This window comes from Opisthorchis viverrini (assembly GCF_000715545.1).
Source record: "Opisthorchis viverrini unplaced genomic scaffold opera_v5_182, whole genome shotgun sequence".
NCBI classification, from domain to species: domain Eukaryota; kingdom Metazoa; phylum Platyhelminthes; class Trematoda; order Opisthorchiida; family Opisthorchiidae; genus Opisthorchis; species Opisthorchis viverrini.
This window is the reverse complement of record NW_008751838.1, coordinates 335989-348946: the sequence shown is the minus strand read 5'-3', so window position 1 is coordinate 348946 and position 12958 is coordinate 335989. Positions and strand designations below refer to the sequence as shown.

The 12958-nt window shown below is 45.7% G+C and overlaps 2 protein-coding genes across 2 annotated transcripts in view; one reads left to right on the top strand and one right to left on the bottom strand.

Annotated features, from left to right (window-relative positions):
• Positions 1 to 12703, top strand: part of T265_07694 (hypothetical protein) — a gene marked incomplete at both ends in the record, with an annotated part of 16850 nt that extends 4147 nt beyond the window's left edge. The window contains 5 exons of the mRNA XM_009173282.1: positions 3253 to 3402; positions 7596 to 7771; positions 9870 to 9951; positions 10345 to 10427; positions 12685 to 12703. Of these exons, the coding sequence (XP_009171546.1) occupies positions 3253 to 3402; positions 7596 to 7771; positions 9870 to 9951; positions 10345 to 10427; positions 12685 to 12703 (510 nt within the window). The remainder of the gene's footprint in view (positions 1 to 3252; positions 3403 to 7595; positions 7772 to 9869; positions 9952 to 10344; positions 10428 to 12684) is intronic.
• On the bottom strand, positions 7476 to 7667 carry T265_07693 (hypothetical protein; the record flags this gene model as incomplete). Its single annotated transcript, XM_009173281.1, has 1 exon — positions 7476 to 7667. The coding sequence occupies one exon, from the start codon at positions 7665 to 7667 to the stop codon at positions 7476 to 7478; it is 192 nt and encodes a 63-aa protein (XP_009171545.1).
• Positions 12704 to 12958: the final 255 nt, after the last annotated feature.

Genomic DNA, 12958 nt, shown 5'->3' with positions numbered 1-12958 from the left:
TGGATGGTTTGGGGTCTCATCTCCGTCAGAAATCTCGCTAACATCCGCACTCCTCGGACGAGTTGAACGGATTAGTTAGAATGGAGTGAGACTTTCCTGTTACAAATGCCCTCTCCATTTTCCAACCCTTCCCTGTTCATCCAAGGAAGGGGGTACCGCGTAAACCCTCGCGGAAGTTTGTCGCTTTTATGGTTTCCATGGTGTCAGTGAGACCAAAGATGGTGACGAGACCTAGTGTTCATTGGGATTGAAAGCTTTTCAGTCAACTCAACCCGATGGTGTTGGCCTACAGAGACGTTTTACACGTGGTCCACTGAATGGTCATGTATCAGCTGGCATTTTCCAGAAGGGCAGCGAATAGATGTACGTACCCGCACAATGTCGTAGTTGTGCGGGTGCTCCAAACCGAGCGACAATCTTGTGTCGAAGCTAGCTGGTTGGCCACATGGCCCTAATGAATCCAGGGTTGGTTTTCATGGTGTTAACGTTTGTGTTAAAGGTTTGTCCACATCTTGTGACTGAAAAAGTCTATAACTTAGGAAAACCACTGCCATTGATGCTGACCGAAACCAGGTGTCCAGTGCGATAAAGACATACCTGCTGACCAGTTTGACACAGACTGCGGATATTAAAAGCCACAATGTAGTGCACATCCTGTGAATTTGTCAGAGAGGGAGAAGTTTGGAAACGGGCTGAGTAGTCAAGTGATTGACAGCGAACTAAGTCTGGAGAGCTTAGTTGAGAGGGCTGTGAGAGCGGGTCGGTGAACGAAGAGCTGTAAGAGCGATTCGTATTCCCTGGTTGCCGGACCGAAGAAAGTGGTTTGGTTAAGGTTCTTTGGTGTGAGTTTTCGCTCTGAAAGTGTACCTCACAATGCAGTGGGACGATTAACCTGACTCGAAAGTCCGAACCGCTAGGTAACGGTTATTAGGCTGTTTGTGGAGGACCCTCTCCCCGAAGCCGATGCTGTAGTAGCGTCATCAATTAGTTGCAGTAGGCTGTCACAAAGAGACTGGACCTTACCGTGGTGTGACGGCTTGTGCACCTCAGCGGTCCATTGAGCTATGCTGGAGCATGTCCCCGTGACACTCACACAGTCTCTCATACTAAGTTGGTCAATGGTTAGAGGTCTGACGAACACAGTCCCTTGGCCCTCCAGGTTGGGGGTTAGAACATGTGGCGACTTGTTCCGTAGAAATGGTAGAGTGCATTTGCATTTCCTGCCAAACACCGCTGCCTTGCGGTTAGGCTTTTGAGCCAAAGGCTTTGGTTGAGGACCCTAACCTGTCTAGGTGTGGGCGCCGTGGCAGTATCCCAGCCGTGGTATAACCATGGCATTCACAACTATGGCAGTGAAGCATCGGTGTTGAACACTGATGTCGTACTGTCGATGATGATGATGATGCAGTAGGCTGCCCTGGCCAGACATCGCAGCTAATAAGACGTAACTGTCCTTCTTTCAATGCTGTCTCACACAGCTGATGTTTACAGCCTTCCTGGGCCCACAGTAACGTCTGTTCGTTTTTTGACGGAATTTGATAATATGCCGACAGTCGCCTCATGGGTTGAGACATCGGTTTTTGGAACTGACCATTTCCAACCTGTCCTTCCTCTGGAAGAAGCACTATTACCGCTTTTTCAAATACAGAAATTCTGATCATCTAGAGGAAACACCGTGCTATTCTCACACTCCTACCGCAGTGAACGGTACCGCTTTAGCCACAGTCGGCCTCAGGTTTAAAAATTCTAATTTTGCCAGTTGATGGCATCCTTTTGTGAAGTCTTTTTGAGTAATGTTTGCACACCGAGTACAGTAGACTAAATGCATTCGAAAAGCCAACCCGCTCATAATCATTTTGAAACAGAGAAGGTGGGACGCGATCTCGTATTCTTTTGGACAACAGCGCCAGACATCACAGCTGCAGCTAAATGGATCTGGAACGAACAGTTTGGACAGAACTGAACTGAACTGTCTTTTAGGCAGTGGGTGAGTTTTGGCCGGTACATCCAACTAGGCAGCCATGAACGTCTTGTTCATGGCGAACAATGGCCTCTGAGGGCTATATCTCCTAATTAAACGGAGCGTATCAAAGCAAGTCTTTCTTTCAATACGCCAATTCGGTTTTGACGCAAGAATCCGTTGAGTTTTTCAACCGAATGTACTGCAGGGGGTACAATATTCGATAGACGTAGCATACTATCCATGAGGTTTCATGAAACTTTTCGATTGAAATTTTTCGGGTACGTTACTCTCACATGAGGATTGCTTGGAACAAAGGTGTTTCCAACAAGAACTTCCATTCTCTTCGAAGGCATTTCCGGTCTTTCTCACTTTCCAACGGAAGTCGATGAAGTGGTGTCTTAGGGCTACTTTATGAATCACAACAAATGCGGACTCGGTCGCGTGTTGCTGAAAAGGTTTCACTAACCTTATGAGTATAAGTTTCAAATATCGTACCAACTGAAACACGTGACGGTCTTCGTACCGCATATTCATTTGAGGATTACCACAAACGAGATATTTTACGTGTTGTCGGTTTAATGCCGCATGTATCAAACTGGTGATTTGGGCCGACGAAACGTCTGCTAAAAGTGCGCCGGACGGGGATCCCATTGGTATACCGTCTATCGGGCAGCGATTGTGGGCACTAAGGGTGATTGGCGCTAAACGGTAATGCCACGTTGCTCAGTGTGCGATACGAAAGGAATTCAATACGTCATTTATTTACAGTACGGGACGATATTCGTTAATAAGGCGTGAGGAACTACATGCGCACTGGATTTATGATACACTGAATGCTTTCCAGTTTATTCGTAATGCACTACTCATAAGGTTGCTGAAAATTCGTCGACAACCTTTTGAGTAATGCATTACGAATATACATGTATCGCGATATTTCGAATATCTTAGCGACTGAAACTTGAGGCGGCCTGACGCAGCACATTCAGTTGTCTGGAAACACCACAAACGAGAGATCCGGCTGGGTTCCGGGTGAGTCTCTAGCAGAACCAAATTTGTTTGCAAATCGCTTTCCAGTTTCCTTTTTCCCCAGCGGACATGATCGTATGTCAGCCTAGTTTTATGTGAATATCACTGATATTCTCCACGTCCCTCTCCGGAGGTGGGTACAAATGGTTAAAGGCTTTGTGACGTTATTTGACGTGTTTGATGTCATTCCCCTGAACAACGCCTGTCTGACGGTTTTATAACTAAACTGATGTCTTTTCTTACTTACTTTGTTACTTTTTCAGTCTGACTGGACTCCATTAATGATCGCAGTTTCTGCTGGCCGCACGCAAGTCGCCAAGTTCCTCATCGAAGAGGCCCGGGCCGATGTGAATGCAGTTAATTCAACCGGACAACGTCCCATGCATTATGCAGCCTCTAAGAATCGATTGGAAGTGAGTTCACTGCGTTTTAGACAACTGTTTCTCCTCGTTTTCTATTCGGATTTAGAGCAAGAGTGAGGAGGTTCTCTCTCGTTGATGAGTTTTTCGAACCGGCATTGCCAGTCGGAAGTTGCTGTACACATAAGTGATACTCTGAACGCACCCACCTTACACGTAATGAGCTTTGTATAGTTGACCACAGGTTAAGTTGCGCTTTTCACCTGTTGAGTTAGATGTGTCGGGCGGGATTCCACCCCGGTACCGCTTTGCTGCTCGCAGTTAGACGCTGCTACTGCCGAGAAGCCAATCCCGCAGAAGATTTGCCAAGAGTTCGAGCCGCTTGCTGGTCCGGCATTAAGGCGAGCTCCGATTGGTCGAAAGCCTGGGCCCAACAGCCAGTCGTGACCCAGTATTGGCCCAATGCTAGTTGTCAGTAGCGCACCCACAAGGCACCAGAATTTCCAGAATGCAATCGCGGTGTACACTATGTATGCGACGCGCTGTATAACTGTTCTTGTCCTTGTTTTGGGTGTTAGTAGACCGTGTGCACCATATGTAGTTGATTCTGGTGAGAACGCTAGCTCGGGAGGTTCAGACCGAGAACTAAACCGAGGAAAACACCGTCATTACAATATGCGGACTTGGACATGTGAATCTTGTCTGTTCATTCTTTTGCCTGCTCATACACCGGTTTGGTTCTTTCAGTTGCATTTCTTCTTGGATCTTGTTCAGTCCGCGTTTGGAATAACCAGGAACACGTTCGGCAGCTCAGCCCTAAAGTGTATTTGGGATGTCAGCAGAGCTGAATAGGAGCAAACAGCATACAGACGACACCGGAGATGTCTACATTATCGACTTTGAACGTAGGCGAATGAGTAGACTGATTGGTGGTCACTGGTATAGGTAACTTTAAGATGGAAGAAGGACTCCAAAATAATACCAAGTTGTACCGATACAATTGATCCTCCCCCTCAAGAAAAACGTTCCCTGACCATATATTAATTACTATTACTATTAATATTAATATCTTCACCTGCGCGGACAGCGCTCTCTAGAGCTGAACATCAGTGTTTGGGCTCACATCGACTTGGCAAAAGGTTAAAATGAGCTAGTGTCGGTCAAAATTCAGTCTACCGTTCATATGTCGATTTCATCACTCACAACACTGGCTTGTAATCTGTTGATGTGCGGTACTCTGTAAGAGGCTGTACGGAGGCCAGCCGCCCTAATAACCGAACATCACACTATCTGGACGGGTGTCACGTGCAGGATACGGACCAAGCGGAGGCATGATCTGATTGGTTATAAAGCCAGCCAATCCGGATCGAGCATCTTCAACTCGACGCTTCTCGCCCTCTCACGGAGATTCTAGCACGACCTTGTGGAACATTCTGTGATTACTCTATAAATACGGTTGTACTAATTTTCTTTTGTCTCCAGAAAGGACTGTGTAGAGCGGCCGAGAGGCTGTACGGAGGCCAGCCGCCCTAATAACCGAACATCACACTATCTGGACGGGTGTCACGTGCAGGATACGGACCAAGCGGAGGCATGATCTGATTGGTTATAAAGCCAGCCAATCCGGATCGAGCATCTTCAACTCGACGCTTCTCGCCCTCTCACGGAGATTCTAGCACGACCTTGTGGAACATTCTGTGATTACTCTATAAATACGGTTGTACTAATTTTCTTTTGTCTCCAGAAAGGACTGTGTAGAGCAGCCGGATTTATGGTATACCATAGTGGGTGGAGCAGGAAGCCAAGGGACCGATACAGAGTTGCACGATCGCCCATCAAGTCACAACAGAGGCACAGCTATTATCGGTCTTCAGCTCCGCGTAGGTTCCACATTAAAATGTAGCTGCAACGGATCCCTTCAATTTTGTCAGTCAGAAATGATAAAGGCACTGACTAGTTTTGCCCTCTTCTTTGGGAGGGGGGTTGACAATTGCATAGGTTCACTGACATGTTTCATTCAGAATACACGATTTATAAAGTATAGTAATGTATGTGGGCGATTTGGCGTCGGACTGTTCCACTTCGTCAAATATCTCTATTGTATTTTGCGGTTTCAGAAACCGAATGATTGTATCCCCGGAACCTAGGTGTTTGCACGAGTGTTCCTCACCCCGTTGCTATTTAGTCGGCTTCAGGAATGTCTCGGATACGCGCTACTGGTGATCAGCTAACATATCTGAACCAATCACATTCTGGTGCTGGCCCCGGGTGTCTAACTTTGTATATCACGCGGAGTCGCTGTTGTCCATATACTGAGTCACGTTTTCAGTTGTCCTCCAAGGCGACAATCGCATTCCTGACATGGTATAGGATCCACGACTTGCTTGATGTTCCCAACGTAGTCCCTGTGCAGCAGATGCCATAGCCACTGCAGACGCCGTCGTTGAAGGAATTTGATTGGGTGTGGTAGGTCGTGATAGCGTTTTCTTGTCGCCCCGTCGTTTGCATTGTTCAGGTACCATAGACTATGGTTTGTGGCGTAACCTCTTGAGAATTGAGTCCAGCACCAGGGCAGCTTCGTCAAAATCAGGTGGGAGTCTAAAGTAGCGCGAGTAACGGGCGGATCTGTTATCCAGTAGAATCTAAATCGGACGTGGTTCACAGGTCCTTCAAATGCAGGGTACCATTCTAGGATGTTCTTGCCACTGAGCAGCAAACAGAACAACATTAATCTCTCCGCATGCGATCGCAGATTCGAACCACGATTGGTCCCTTTATCGCCACCATCTTGCTCGGAGATTAGCCAACTCTCAAATGAACATCCCCGGTTTCTCAACCCTGCTGCAAAATTCTCCCCATGGCTTTTATTTATCTTGGGAAGACTAATTGGATTTACTGAGCAGGTGTCCCATTCTGCTAGAAAGCCAATTTCCCAATCGTACATGATTTTTTAAAACATTTGTGTGACTTCCTTCGTGATGCGCTGAATTTAGGAAGCAGATGATCATGAATAAAAATGGTGTGCTTCTACATGGGAAGTTATTCGAACCCGAAGCTTTTTTGTTCTTTCTTAGTCTAACTAAGAAATGAACAGAGCATTACGAGCACACTTTGGTCAAAGTGTAGTCTGAGCAAGACGGCGACAATGTGACTTGGCTGACATGTTGGTTGATTATCATCCATCGTCATCTACGGCCTTAAACCACGTACATTCTGTACGACTGTTATTGCTGCCACATTTTCGTTCTCCGATGATCTTGGTAGATAGAGGAGGGTAGTTTTGGATTGATACCCGAATCCAGGAGTATCAGTGAACTTTTCACTGAAAGCTCGGGAGACCGCACTCGAAGACACCGAGAGTCAAACACGGAAAGTTATTCAACGCTCTCAGGTAGACCTTAATTAAGCCATTCGCAGGTGTGGGGCTCGAACTTGTTACTAATAATTTTTGCAAGTGTGAAGCGCATTTATCTAAATTATACAAGATAGCATCGGATTGTCGGGACAGCACTGTCGTCCAGCCATGTCCCAATCGGTTCAGTGTGGTGTATTTTCAGTATAGCATGCTGAAGTGTTAAGTTCAGGTGTACTCTATTAGGGAGTGCAGATTTATACGCCTAGTTTGAACAAAAACGCTGTGACCTACGTTTCCCTAGAATCAAACTCTTTCCTTGCGGGTGCGATTCATCAACGCGCCAAGAATTTAAGCAGATTGAGTGAACATGATGATCTTAAGAGCTCAGCAAAATACAGTCATTTGCAAACAAATTTGGAACCCATTTGAATCTCTCGTTTTTGATGTTTCCAGGCAACTGAATGTGCTGCACCAGGCCGCCTCATGTTTCAGTCGCTAAGATATTCGAGATATCGCGATACATGTATATCCGTAATGCACTACTTATAAGGTTGCTGAAAATTCCCCGACAGTCCACGACCGATGTCGCCCTTCTTGGGCGCATCAGGTGGGCGTAGTCCCCCCGAGTTTCCGTCAACCTTATGTTCTACTTGAAACGAAAATGCACGAAATTAGCGAAATACACTCATTTTCAAACTAATTTGGTTTGATCGTAAGAGCTATTTTTCACGAATCATAACGTGATTCGCCCATTGCACTCTCACGTGTCTGGTCAACCAAACATTGGTAGATTTTTCCTGTTGTCTGACTTTGTTTCTCCAACATTATCCCGATGTAAGTCCAACTCTGACGATTTAGCCTTTCGTTCCTTACCACCTTTGCATTCTCCCAGATAGCCCAGTGTCTGTTGAGTGCCGGGGCTCGCGTGGACATACGTGACTGGGGTGGAACCACTCCGCTTCATCGTGCCGTTTCTCAAGGAAATTTGGATATGGTCAAGTTGATTCTTGAACAGGCATCCTCTACTGATGTCACAAACATTGCCGACAACGAAGGCTCTACTCCACTGTTAGTTGAATCAATATTTTTTCTCCCATTTGTCTTTCACAGTGCAGATCAGTCACTCGTTGATAACCGACAGTTTTTAGCTTCTACTTATAAAGTTCAAATCCCCATGGGTACCAGTGAGCGAGATGGTTCAGTGGTTAGTGCGTGAATTTACTGACCGGAAGGTCCGTGGTTCGAACCCGACCTCTGCCTCTCGACTTCCTCTGTCTAGGCTTGGGCAACGTGGCAGTATCCCAGCCCTCGTGCTTCCCTCTGGTGGTTTGGCAGCTAAACACCGGAAGGGTGTTTAGTGTAGTGTGGCAATTCTCGACGGGGATAAAACAGCTTTTCAGCTTTAAAGGACTGTTTGTCGAACTTTCACAGCTTACTCCCACCAGTCATTGTCAAGTTGAACTAGGAATCCGAAAACTTAATTTCTGTTAATTTAGCCTTTGTCAGAATGAAAGCGCGTGTGAATTATGTGTATTGCTTACAGTATCTCAGGGATATATGCTTCTTCGTGAAGGTATAATAGCGGTAGAGCAAATCACTGATCGACCCAGCGGAAAAGGTGCCCATTGGTCGATTCTCTGGAACCATTCTCACTCAGAACCACTTAGTCGGAATCAGTCACATGAACACTACGGTCTATACTGACCAACCGACCCCATCATTTAGCTATCTCAATCGAGAATGTCGTAAACAGAGAACTTTTTGATAGACTGCTCGCGTGATATTCCATACCAGGGAGCCCAACAGACGTTCGTCGTCAGTCACTCAGTCTGTATTTAGATCCGTGCTCTCTGTCTGGTAATACGCGCTTTAATTCCTTTTGACTGGTTCCAATCTGTGACCATCTGTGAACGCTTCCAGTACACAGCATCTACGAGGTCCGTCTGAGGTACCTTGACTGACTTTTGTCACTTTCCGTTCGATCTCATCCAGCTTCCTGACGTTTCCTAATCATAGTGTGGATTTCTCCAAGTAAACTTGTCGCGGTTGTATGGTATTGAAGTTCCACTGCGATGACTGATGTTGACTTTGATATAGCCAGATAAGCACCCTTTTTTATCCTTCTAGTTCGCGTGTGATCAAAAAAGTGATCTGGAAACTAAGCAGATGCATGTTTGACCTTGTAGATTCACATATCGCTGATGGTCTTTTGGATGATCTGAACCTAGAGCCTTGAGTGAAAAACGAGACTTCTCCCTCTTGTTTCATTTGCTGCTATTTATACTCGACCGGTATCTTGTCATTGTACTTCCTTCGAATTGCACGGTATTTTGGCCACACCTGTTATTTTTCATTAGACGTCAAATTCATTGGAATATTTCTGGGTACTGTATAACCAGGAAGAGACAATTTTCCTCCACTGATTGTGTCCATTTTGAAACCTCATGGTCCCTGATCCAATGTGTAACCGACGAATAGTTGGAAGAGAAAGAGGGGAGACGTCAGCAGAAGTCAGTTTTCGCCTACCGGCCGTGATGTACGCAACAAATAAGGCAACCTGGCTGATGGGACCACGTGATAGTCACTTGAAACTATGCCACTCATGGTTATACGTCGGCTGTCAGAGCTGGACAGGAAGACGACTAAGGTCATCCACCAAAGACGTGGGTCCAAATACTTGACCGTAAGGCGGTTGTTTGGCGGGAAACGACACCGCGTGGCATTTTTTCAAAGGATAAGTTGCCACGCATGTTATAAATTTGCAACCTAGAAGACCAGTTGACTGTTGGTCGGACCTCTATCCATTGGCTAACTTGGTCTCGGGGGACTCTGGAAATGTCGTGCGGCATAGCCCAATGGGTCACGGACGTACATAAACCCTCAAGTAATAACCGGCATACTTTCGAATAATATGGTCAGTTGACTCCAATTCATACCGCCTGTTTAAATTCTTTCTACCATCCACATCTATGTGCTTGGTGTAGGCACCTCGGAATGATTGTGTTAAGCTAGCACTAAGTCCCTCCCCCATCCACCTTTATTCTTTTCTTTACAATAAGGCTTTCAAATAAGTCATGGCTGTACGGCAGTGAAGCATTGGTGTTGAGCACTGATGTCATGCTGTCGTTGATGATGATGATTCTCTTTTATCTGTTCACCATTCCAGTCACTATGCTTGCGAGGAAGACAATATGTCAGCGGTACGACTGCTTCTAGATGCTGGCGCCTCCGTTTCCTACAAAAACAAAGTGAGCGCTGTTTTTTGATTGATAAAAACCTCAGTTCCGTTCGAACCAGCCGAAGTGGTACCGATTTTATCGCCTCTCCGTAGTGTGTATTCTTTCGAATAGGGCTTTCTACTTCGTTTTCATTCTTTTGTCCTGCTATTCGGGTCGATGGAACGTCCGCGAGCCAAACGTCTCATAGTGTCTATTTTGCGACGCCCGATTTCAGCAGAGGTTTAGAGCCGTTCTAATTAATTGTGTCTTTGGCGCCCTCATCAGTTTATCCGGGCTTCGCCTGTTCTCGTGACCGCGTCCCCTCAGTGGCGCCTCCATGGCAGACTGTTTTTTTTTAATTGTGACCACTCGCATTGGGTCAGTAGTGACAAATGAACCGATCCTTTTACATCCCTTGTTCAGGCTGGAAAAACCCCTTTGGACGTGGCACCCGACGTGCTGCGATTAAACCTGACGAAATTGTTGACAGAAACGGGTGTTCTCCGGTAATTGTTCCTATTCTGCCTTGTTTTTTCATGGAAGAAAATATACTGCCTAAGAAGTAATCGAGTGAAGTTTTTCCTGACCTGACTACCATTCGAATGAACGGGTGCAGTTCAGTACTTTTCTTTTAGCTGAAATGTAAGTGAAACTTCGATCTTAGTGCGCACTGTATTTTGGATTCAATGATCAGCGGTCGCAACTGTCGCACATTTTAGAGTACTTTCGAAACCGTGGTTCGAACGCGGACATAATTATCAGGTGGGGGGTGTCATTCTGATCATGGATTCATCCTTCACAAAACTCCAGGTTAAGTTATTTCTCCAGTAGTACTTTTTTCCCCGGAATACCCTCCGGCCATGTTCCCTCAGGACCTTGTTTGTAGTAGTGAGTACTTGGAATAATGAAACTGGCGGATGAGATGCAACGACCCATTTAGTGCACGCGTTGGTTCGGTAAAACGTCGCCACTGCTGATCTGATGCCCCACAACCGACAAAAGCCCTACATCACTCTCAAGCTGATCTGATGTCAGACCTGGCTCGTATTCTCAGTTTTCTACACTCTTCCAACAACATACTTTGTCCCGACCTTCGGATAATCCTTTTGGATTTATCTTACTGGTGCTCTTCCTCTCCATCTGTAGGAAACAATTAGCATATTTCGCTTGATGTCCAGTTCGCGGTCAGGGCCGTGATATCGATAATCCGCAATTCAGATCCAGTTCTTTGTAACAGATCAGTAGGCATACTGTTTCCTCCCACTAGAACAGAAGGCAGATCAAACGAACACCAGAACAGGTACGCTAACGAGAGTCGTTCGACTAAGACGGGTGTGAGAAACCAACCCCACTGTGCTCAGTGAAATTGCTTCATTCACAGCCCACTAGTCGATAAAGGGTTCAGCGGCTGCTTCTGGGTCGATAACTTTCGATTCATTTTGGGCTGTTTTTAATCATTTCTGGCAGTGAGTAACTTTCAGCTTATTCTGGTTTCAAAGTAGTGAACAGGACCTGTTCGTTTTAGTCCGGATCGCGCTGTCTACCTTCATTGATTGCATCGTAGAGCATCGGTGCTTCACCCATAGAATATGTCGCTATTCAGTGGTACTTTTGATTGTCATTATTTATCAGTTATCGCGCACCTTGCGCTCTACGGTGTTTCCCTCAAATGGTTGATTTTAGTGCAGTTCTAATCTCAGCGATCCACATAATTTAGCTTTTTTGGACTCACACGAATGTTGTTCCCTTGCGATCAGTCCTGCACTCGACTCCGGATTCGAGCGTATGAAGCTGCGCTGGGTGAACTCGTCCGGAAGTTGCAAAGATTGAGCTACCAACATTTTCCTCTATAAAAAAGATCAATGTGTTCAGATTGTATTTGTGTTCACGAATATCAGGGACGCAATAGTGTGGGAGTTATACTCACTTTAATCGGAGAGTTGTAGCACACCATTAAGTTCGATCGTATGTTGGATTGATGAACAGGACAGGTATTTCTGTAGATGTGCCGTACTGTAACTCGAAAGGAATTTCAACACAGAAACTCCGGAAAAAAAGTACAAACAAATCCTACGTGATCGATTTGGCCAGATAGCGTTCAAACTAGACTGATTGTTAAAGCGCGTGAAGGGCTCAGACGGGTCGCTTAAATAATTTTGTCAGACCCCTCAAACTGACATATAAAACCCGAATTCTAGGCCAGACACCTAAACATAAAATGGTTTTTGAGCTGAAGTGTTGAGTTTGAAGAAACGTTACGAGCGTACCATTATAAGGTGTTATGATTTCTCCACGTGCACTCCCAGACTAATCTTTCGATCGGCAGTTCCAGGAACGAAAAAATCTACAGCTAGCCCCATGGGTATTGTGACGTGATAGAATCTATTACCACAGCTGACAAGGATGACGATGATGATGATGAATCCAATCTGATCTCAAAGGTATCGAATTTGTTCCAAAACCTGGTTAGCGTTGAGAAAACCCCCGTCTGCCCTGCTGCTGTTAAACTATCATCCAGATCATATACAAATCGGTTTTTGGAACTGGTGCTTAGCTGCCATGCAATCTTTCAGTGTACTCAACCAGAGATTGATATTCAAGGAGAACCACAGTGATAGAGCAGGGTGTCTCATCCTAACCTGCCGAAACCACTCAAGTTTCGAAACGGACATCCTGGATGATTCCGGTTAACAGTTGCATCTTCGTCAGCCTGGAGTACGTACACCACGGACAGCATTCATAATCTTTACAATTTTTCCTCAGGATCAAGATCCATCCATGATTTTCCGTGCTACGTTTTGGAACTAAATCATAATCAGTAGTCATCATTGTCTCCGTTCAATTTTTTCAACCTGTTTGAGTTTAGATAATGTGAATCTACAGTGCGCAGGGTACAGAATGCCGCCGAAGTGGTGTGGAGTTCGATTCGGCATGCAAAGCACGTGACCGAACCGTTGCATGCTCTACTGATTATTCCTCAAAACAAGTCTCACGAATACGATTTTATAGCCCCCTTGTTTGAATGGGAGTGAACTGG